Source organism: Gadus macrocephalus, chromosome 18 (assembly GCF_031168955.1).
Source record: "Gadus macrocephalus chromosome 18, ASM3116895v1".
NCBI classification, from domain to species: domain Eukaryota; kingdom Metazoa; phylum Chordata; class Actinopteri; order Gadiformes; family Gadidae; genus Gadus; species Gadus macrocephalus.
In genome coordinates, this window is record NC_082399.1 from 12,922,639 (window position 1) to 12,932,638 (window position 10,000).

Below are 10,000 nucleotides of genomic sequence, written 5' to 3' on the forward strand. Positions count from 1 at the left end.
GTGAAGGGAGGCGGTGACCACGTGAGCGTACACTGGGATGCTCATAGCAGCGCTCACAGAGTGAGCTCCAGGACAGGATCACAACAGACTGCTCTGTCAACGGCGACCGGACCCCCGGCAACATGGAGGGCGTCTGAAACCCCAGAGAAAGGCGTGAGGGCGGGTATTGATGTTCGTTTCAGAGTCGATCTCTACACAGAGAGCGTGCGCCGGACATCCGCGGGTCAGGACGGGGTTAGACGCGACCAGCATGGACGCAGTGCTGCCCACCGAGGCGGAGCTGACCGAGCCCGGTCCGGGCAAGGAGAGGAGGAGGAGGACCATACAGTTCACCGTCCCGCCGCCCTCCAGCGCCCCCGCCCAGCTCGACTCGCGACAGGTGGAGATGGTGGGTGTGTCTGTGTGTGTGTGTGTGTGTGTGTGTGTGTGCGTGTTACCGTTTTACTGTGTGTTTCTGTGCTTACAGAGCAAGGGTTTACAATGATTGTTGGAAGGATGAAATCAACAGTTTGGAGAGTGTAATAACCTCTTCCCTGGACCCAATTAGTTCGTCTATATTGTATTTGTACGGTCTGTGGAGGTGTAATGCTACCAGAGTGCTATTGAGCTACTTCCGAATGTTGAACGTGTCCTGCCCTTTACATGGGAGCCAGCAGACTTGTATTGAGTGTGTTACGTGTTGTGGGTTTGAGTGTTTGTGTGTTACATAAAGGTGACAGCAAGACATTGTAGTGCTGTGTGTGTGTGTGTGTGTGTGGTGTGTGTGTGTGTGTGTGTGTGTGTGTGTGTGTGTGTGTGTGTGTGTGTGATGGTGTGTGTGTGTGATGGTGTCTGTGTGTGATGTGTGTGTGTTTGTGTGTGTATGTATGTGCGCACACACACAAACCTGCCAGGGTGCCGGAAGTATTAGAGAGAGATGTGCTCCATTGCGTGTGTGTGCGTGTGTGTAGGTGTGTCAACAGAAATAATACTCAGGAGATTTATGATTCATAACCCCCCCCCATCCCAACACACACACACACACGTGTACACACACACACACACACACACACACACACACACACACACACACACACACACACACACACACACACACACACACACACACACACACACACACACACACACACACACACACACACACACACACACACACTGTCTTATTTGCAGTGTAAGAGAAAATAGATGGTTGTCACAAAATAACCCTATAATCTCTCCCCTGTACATCCGGATATCAAATTGCACGCCCCTCATTTCTTGTACAACCATGCGTTTATTTTTGGTAGTAATAGTGTTTTCGTCATTGTTTAGTAACGAATCATTATCATTATTATGAGACATTATCATTATGGAGTGACAAGAGTGCCAGAGAGTTTTTCATGCAAGATGTTGCAAAACATAGTTTTGCTTGTCCTAGGATACGGTAAATTTAGATTCATTTAGGATTTTATGTAAAAATAACTCTCTTGAGTCATCCTGAAATGGCAGAGTATCACAAACAAAAATATTCCATGATGCATTCTGATTGTACCATCCCTCTCAACAACATCTAATGCTAGCCCTAACTCGCTGCAACCAGTACACTCATAGCCATATTACACCAAGGCTTTTCATCCAAAGCGAATTACACTGCAATGAGATTTATTCATTAAAGACAGAGTATGGATGAGGACGTCTTGTTTCAAGGGGGCTGCTGTGGACATGGGCATAGAACCAACCTTTTGGCAGGGACTTGAACACCCATCCTAAAGATCTGCCGCCCTGAGCGTAACCCTGGCGCTCTGGAGAGGAGTTCAGGTCATGTTGGTCCACCACAAACACAAGCCTCCCTGGAATGTTGTTTCCAATTCTTTTTTTAAAGATTCGCTTCAAATTGATTTCCTAAAACGTCTCACCATCTGCTGTTTGCCTGCAGACCTCCAGCCCGGGCAGAATGCATTGTCCACCGTCCTGCCAGGAACAAACTGTTCTGAAATTCATGAGATTCATGAGAACACAGTTTTTCGATTTGATGGTGGTTATTGAGATGTAACTGGCTCACAGGTTTTTCACAGTCACAGCATCTCTGGCTGCATCTGAATCTGCACCCTAGCATACGGGTTAGTAGGTTAGGGTTATATCTACACTCATATTTACACATGGGCTTGTATGCAAAGAATATAATAAAAGTACCCGGAGTGCATACTATTTCCGTCAAAATTACAGTTGCATGGATAACCCATAATGCATTTCAACAGGAGGATGACTTTTAAAATGATGAAACTTTAAAATGTTATTTATAAACCATACAACCCTAGAGCAGTGACCCCAACAAACAGTCAACTCAAGTTGTAATAAAACAAATATAATTATAGACATGCAAAAAAAAACATTCCAGCATTTTCTTTGCAATCATATGCAACACATTGCACAGTATTTGCGCTGTCGTCATCAATTGCAGCTGTCAGGTTGAAATCTGCGAAACCGTAGTATGTCCATAAAAATGGCTACTTTTGGCTCCCATGACTAATGGTTGACAGTTGGAATAGCCTGTTGGTTTTGTTGTGCTCATATAAATACCCAACCGACTGCATCCGGCCCATTGGTTCCACATACCCGTTCTACTACACCCTCGCCTGTCGCTCATTAGTTCCCTCATCATGTCATCGTACCCCCTTCACGCACCCCTCAGCTTCTGTTCACCTTCTTCACCGTCTCATGCACTTCTTCTGTTCCGTGACTTTCTTCAAGTTTGCAGTTGTTTATGTTTGTCATAAAGTGTCTCTAAGATGCTTTACATAGCGTGTGGCGGAGAAAAGGTGGATTGTTTCGGATCAAATTAGGTTGAAAAGTATTGTCTTGGTGCAACACCATGTGTGTATGTGTGAAAACCTTTTGTGTGAAAACATTCAAATGTGTGAATGTGTCAAATTTATTTGAACAAATATGTTTAATTTGCAGTTACACATCGAAGGTTTGCACCTACAAAAAAAAAAGGTTCAAAAGTTTTAGGTTACACATCAGGTTTGCATTTACACAACTAATTGTTTGTGGGTTAAACTGTTTGCACAGAACTCAAATGTAGGTGTGAATCCCATGTTTACTGCTACGGATCAAATATACCAGTATAAGCCAAAGGTACAAAAATCGTTTTCCCCCACATTTGACCCTGACCTCCTGAATAGCCAATGGGGATGCTGCGATTAACATAACATTTGACCATCCAATTAGGCAGATCACATAGCCTGGGGCCCCGCGACACTCTAAAGAAAAACATCCCCTGCCACCACATTGTGATCAAACTCTTTCCAGTGTCAATGCCAGACAGTCTTAGTTAAATCTGTGTGGCCCTGCGGTTCATTCCTCTAATTGGTCATGAGTATACTCCTCAATAAGGGTAATACTGAAGAAATACACATCGGTGTGTGTGTGTGAACCTATAAATTAAATGTATTATTATTATTATTATAAGTAAAAGGTCAACCGTCTGTGCAGCATGACGATGACAAAGCATTGCTACTGTCGTCCATTCGATGAGAAAACTTGTTGAGTTAACTTTGAAAATAGTGGTTTAGTACTGCTAATACTGCATTTATAAACCTCCATGTACGCTGAACTGCAGGACTCTGAAATCGCTATCCCATATCTGCTGTCTTCTACTGTTAGATTTCCTCTTTATAGTATTCCGGCTCAAATAGATCTCTGTCTTTTCTTCCTAACACTTGGCTGAAGATATATTCTACATTTGAGATGCAGATTGGTATTCATTGCTAGCCATTATTTAAACCATGTGTAGCTCTTCAACAGCCAAACAAAAAGGCATCTTAAACTGACGGACCCAAACTCCAAACTGATTGGTCCGGGAGACTTTTATTTTGTTAAGAGTGCCGATATTCCCGATCATCCTAAAATGACTGGTGCTGAACTCTGGAAGGCAGCCAGCCGGCGCGCCACTCTGAAGCCCATTCATGCGTGCGCTCTGCCCTGAACAAAGCTTTCTAACTCGCCAGACTTTGCTGATCCAAAACCTTCTAAATAACACACAGAATGGAAGACGTACACTTTTACACAAAAACATTGCGTGACCTGTTTCCTCTGAAACAACACTGAGATGTATTATAAGCCTCAGGGTTAAACAGGTGAACTCATGACCCTCATTAAGCAGAGTCAGTCTCGCAGTCAACCTGAACTGACACTGCCCACAGCATTTGACTCATTAGCTGACGGATGGGCCCATACCAGTTCTATCCAATTAAACTAAGATTATAGCTCAACAGGTTCCCCCCGCTTTCTGCCTGATTTTCAGGTTGTTGTTTCAATGAGTGTTTTGTATTTTTTTATCTACCTCGCCTACGGATGCCTACCTTGTGGGACCTTGTCAATTCCTTTGTTTTGTTGTCGCTGCTTTGTCCAGTTTGGAACGTTTTAGGCACCTCGAGTGGGGGTGTGGTTCTTCCAGCATGCATACTACTCATGCCCTCTTATGGACTCAACGCTACGTTGCCTCCTCACACTGTTGTAGCCAGGATGGCAGTTGGGTCATTTCATAGGGATGAACGCAACATCGGAGAAACAAGAAATCACATGAGCTTTGTCGTTCGATAGAAATCCAATTATGAAACATGATGTTTCTCTAACATCTCTTTAGTATGTAATCACACTTTGCTGTTGAACCAAAAAAAGAACAGAATGTAATTTCAAGCGGAGATGGTTTTTGTTGCGTAACGCCTCTGCTAACCACCCTCCTTCACACAAGAACAACAAGATACATAACACACAATCGGTGGAGATGCAATGTTGTCTGAGAAGCAGACATTTTTTTACCCCTTCTTGGGTGGGAAATTGTGGGAGACATTTTGACCCCGGGTTGACCCAATCAGGGCTAATCATATTGAAATCATATTATATTACGAGGTGACAAACAACTTCTTGCTGATGACATAGTTCCTTTGGACCACTATTAGGAAAGCTCCATAAAGCACCCGTGTCATTTCCGAGCAGAAAGTGGATTACACCATGGAATGATTGGAAGTTTTTTGGTCTCCCTGGTGACGGCAGGTCTACTGGCTCTGCATTTGGCTTAATTTGAATGTTTTTCTTATGACTTGCTTTTTCATCAATGCGGCCAGTGTTTTCATCAAATTTCAACACTACTTTTTCACACTTTTTCAATATTCTTAAAGACCTTTTTGAAAAAGACATATATTGTTTTTAACAGTCTACACGCTGAACAATACATATCTTACAAAGTGAATACACTCTAAATCAAGGATGGCTGAGTGCCATTCCTGCTGAGGACAGTAAAACAGCAGGCATGGCTTCTGTATAATATGATACATTTGAAGGTTAACCTGAATATTATAAAGTATATATATTATATGAGGTCTTTGTCGTGGCAACGCACGGCACTCACACAGTGATGTGGTGGTTTTGTGGTGAGTCCATCATACTCGACCTGTTTTAGCGAAGATTAACTATAGACATTAATACATAGACTCTAGACTGAGATACGTCCACATCGTCGCCATAGCTGAGAGGCCAAGACTGTCTTGCAAACAAATTCAAATGAGCTGGGTTTTTTTTCTGAATATGAAGAACTATAAGGGTTACATTTCTCAATTGATTTCAGTGAGTCATTTTTACATAAATATAGAATCAAATACATTTTCTATATAAAATATTATTTATTTTACAACAGCAACCCTTGAATAAAAACAACTAATTGACGCATTGTAAATCTGCTAACAAATGCAAACGTCATAGTGCTTTTCATCCAGAAAAATCAAAGCTCTCCGTTTACTTTTGACAACGCCAACGTTGTCAGGATCCAAAGGCCAACGAGGGCGTCTGTGAGGTCCTCCATCGCGTCATGTTCTCATTTACGGTTCCTGTTTTGAGTGCGGTCCTCGGGGCGGTGGCTCAGCATTGCTGTATACTGTGTACGAGATCCACATGTCTCCGTCTCCCTTTCTCTCTCCGCCGCGAAGATACGGCGACGAAGGCCCACCTTCCCGCGACGCTCTTTACGCTGTCCGATCCTGCGTCTCCAGAGGAGGGGGCTGTGTCTCTTAAGGTAGGACTCTGCTGACACTTAAAGAGAAGCCTCCACCTGCAAAGCCAACTGCAGGGACAGCACCCTATATGGGACAAACAAGGGGGATGCAGTCACTGTGTGATACTCTGAATATAACCATATGCATCTCTTTCAGAAAACCTATTGTTATTATTATTGATGATCTGCAATGTATTCCTTCAGGGAGCACTGAAGGCCAGCCGGAACACCCCACCAGGATATGAACCTCCTTCCCTCAAAGGTACTTTCTACATGAGTCCATAGCAGTCCATAGTGGACTGCTGGTTATGAGATTACAGAGAACACAGCACTTAAAAATGACAAAAAACAATTCTGCTGTGGCCTTTTGACCGAGGACGTCATCTGGAATTGGTGTCTATGTGTGTGTGTGTTTTTGTGTGTGTGTGTGTGTGTGTGTGTGTGTGTGTGTGTCTGTCTGTGTGTGTGTGTGTGGGTGTTATGATAAATGGCGGAAACAGCTGTAGGCATGGTCTGGATCATCCTGGATTAGAGAATATGCCCACAGCTGTGTCGACATAGCACGCACGCACGCACGCACGCACGCACACACACACACACACACACACACACACACACACACACACACCACACACACACACACACACACACACACACACACACACACACACACACACACACACATAAACACATTGACTCACATCAATATTTACAATAGATATAGCTACTGCTACTATTAACTAATTCCATTATTAAGGATAATGTTTGCAGATAATCTCTATTTCCCTCTCTCTCTCATCCTCTCACCCTTTCTGTCTGTCTCTCTCTCTCTGACCCTCTCTCTCTCTCCCTCCCTCTCTCCCTCCCTCCCTCCCCTCCCTCCCTCCCTCCCGCCCGCCCGCCCTCCCTCCCTCCCTCCCTCCCTCCCTCCCTCCCTCTCTCTCTCTCCCTCTCTCGTCTCTCTCTCTCTCTCTCTCTCTCTCTCTCTCTCTCTCTCTCTCTCTCTCTCTCTCTCTCTTTCCCTCTCTCTCTCTCTCTCTCTCTCTCTCTCTCTCTCTCTCTCTCTCTCTCTCTCTCTCTCTCTCTCTCTCCTCTCTGACCCTCTCTCTGACCCTCTCCCTCTCCCTCTCTCTGACCCCTCTCTCTGTCTCTCCCCCCCCTCCCAGTTGTTCAGAGGATGGCCCAGGCCCACTTGGAGTCCTGGGCCTCTGTAGAGAAAGAGGATGGCTCCTCCTCTGATGGCGAGCCTGAGGGTAAGGGATTTTGGATCAGACATAAACACACACTAATACTGTGTGTCTATCGGCCCAATCTAGCACATCCGCTTCAGGACTAATTCAGAGATACACGTTAGTAGTATGTTAATGCAGTAGCAATGCACTCATACAAAACAGCAATTGCAGTGCTTTACAGGGGAAAGAAACCCAACTAGAAAAGGAAATAAATGTATAAAGTATGCATATTTGAGAGGTCAAATCTAACTAAATATCATTAAGTGATGAGAAGCAATAATAATTTTGACCGACTGATTCTTTAGAGATCTCAAAAGATATGCGGACGCTGCACTTCCTGCCGACGACAGCCTTGCGTCACCCCAATGCCGCCCGACACCATGGAGACCAGGGGGGCAGTGCCAACGGAGGGGAGGATGAGGAGGATTGACGGAGGAGGACGGGGAGGAAGAGGAGGGGGTCGCTTGCTAAAGAGACATAGAGGAGGATAACCTGGCTGGAGGGGGACCAGGGGACGGGGGGTGGTGTGTGTGTGTGTGTGTGTGTGTGTGTGTGTGTGTGTGTGTGTGTGTGTGTGCGTGTGTGTGTGGTGTGTGTGTGTGTGTGTGTGTGTGTGTGTGTGTGTGTGTGTGTGTGTGTGTGTGTGTGTGTGTGTGTGTGTGTGTGTGTGTGTGTGTGTATGTGTGTGTGCATGTTTGCTTGTTTGTTTGTCTGTATGGATGCTGGAAGTTGAAGAGTTCAGAACAGGATCCGGTTGCAACAAATCCTGACCACTCAGAGTTCAGCTGCCAAGGACACTAGACAGGAACATTCCCATATTTAAGAGCATCTCTGTCTCTCTATCACTCTCTCTCAGCAGTGAGAGGCTGAGCTCTAAAGGATTTATATAACAGGAACAGGTGTTAAAACCCACTCCCTAAGATTGTTTTTATACATTTTCATCTAGAAGCTTGCTCGGTGTGCAGTGGCTAAGTTTCCCTGCAGTTATTTCAGTTTGATAATGTAATAATGGCGTGTGAACAAATAGATTTTGGAAAGTAGCCAGGCTGGATTAAACCATGTCAAAATGGATTAAACCAATCTACAAACCAAACCGTACCACGCAAAACCGTCCCTGACCGGATTGCAGCAGACCAAATCAGAATGTTTTCTAATGCATCACAGCACATCACTTATTTTTGGTATCATGTTTATTATAACGGTTTATTATTGTATGTAGCATGTTTAAACATATCAATTTTCATGTAATCTCTAATTACTAATCCTATGTATTCATGTTTATAATGGATATTGTTAATAAAAATGCAACAAAAAAAAGTTTATTTGCGTCTCTGTTTTATTTCACAAATATAGCTGATTGTTCTTCCAGTGCAGAACAATGATGAGTTTATCAATTCAAAATTGTTTCATTGTCTTAAATAATCATAAAAAAATTGATAGGATTTATATAGCTCTCTTATGGAGGTCACTCAAAGACAATTTACATCATAGAGCATAAATATTGAAAACAAAAACTAGAAAACTGTGTGTGTGCATTATCAATTCGTTTTTTTAATTTCATAGCGGACTAGTGTTAAATCAAACGTTATGCCACTCATTCATCAACAGTTGAGGTCCCCTTTAAAGGCTGAAGCAACTCAGAGTTGGCCCTTATGCTCCTTTGTGGTGGTACCGCTGGTGCTTAGAGCTCCAGGAATAAAGGGATCACCATCCCTACTCCTCGCTAAGCTGCCTTGGTGACTCAGGTCCAAGTGCTCGGCCCTGTGCGATAGCTTAGTCATCAGTTCACCTTTAGCGCCCTCCAGTCCAACTAGTCTACGTCGCTGGTTGGTCATGTGGTGCTGACTTGTGGCCCTTTCTCTAGACAGATGATCAGGCTAACAATACATAGCTCTACAGCTCAAATATATATTATTGGGTATATATTATACCCACCTCTTTCAATGTGAAAGATTGCTCAAATTTGTTTGTAAATCGACAAGATTTATGTTCAAATACTACACTAAATTCCTCTCCTTCTTCTCTTTTCCCTTTTTTCCCTATCAAGGCTCGATGCTACCACCTACTGTTGATCCGGAGGTAAAACAGAAATAATAATTCAATCACATTCTAAGGCAGGATTCAGTAATGGTTTAAATGTATCACATGCTGTATTCCTACCGTTTAGCTCTCATTGACTTTATGAATGTAATTTATACGTTTTGCAGGAACTTTATTAAGGTGTCTCCCTATGAGTTTACAGCAGATTGCAAGGCAATCTGCTGTAAACTAACCCTAACCCTAACCGTAACCCTAACCCTAACCCTAACCGTAACCCTAACCCTAACCCTAACCCTTACCCTAATGGCAAGTCCAAAAAAGTAGCCTACTCAGTGATGACATAAACCTTGTTTGCATACTAATGTAGGGTTAGTTCAGCAAACGACAGTGGGCCAGGCTTAAAGATTCCTCATAGTGGGTCAGTGTTTTCTTCTGTTCACCTTTTCTAGCAATCACATTACTCACCCACTGGCCAATGTTAACAATGAGAGTCTTTTGGATTTCATATCAGCTGCAATGGATTCTCTCAACATCAGTCATGAACTTTGGGCTGATTGAATCACCAAACTGGCAGTCATCCAGACACAGCTCCTGGAGAAGAAGGTGAAATCAATGAAATGTGTGTGCCTCTGAGAATTCATCTCGCTTTTGGTCTTTCATCCCGAAATGGCCCGTATACAGGCGAGACACCTCCCCC

General features: G+C 43.7%; 1 protein-coding gene across 1 annotated transcript in view; it reads left to right on the forward strand.

Moving 5' to 3' along the window:
• Positions 1-8,584, forward strand: part of LOC132446810 (uncharacterized) — a 13,728-nt gene extending 5,144 nt beyond the window's left edge. Inside the window, exons 2-6 of the mRNA XM_060037275.1 lie at positions 7-388; positions 5,967-6,052; positions 6,236-6,293; positions 7,198-7,284; positions 7,569-8,584. Of these exons, the coding sequence (XP_059893258.1) occupies positions 7-388; positions 5,967-6,052; positions 6,236-6,293; positions 7,198-7,284; positions 7,569-7,693 (738 nt within the window). The 3' untranslated portion in view covers positions 7,694-8,584. The remainder of the gene's footprint in view (positions 1-6; positions 389-5,966; positions 6,053-6,235; positions 6,294-7,197; positions 7,285-7,568) is intronic.
• Positions 8,585-10,000: the final 1,416 nt, after the last annotated feature.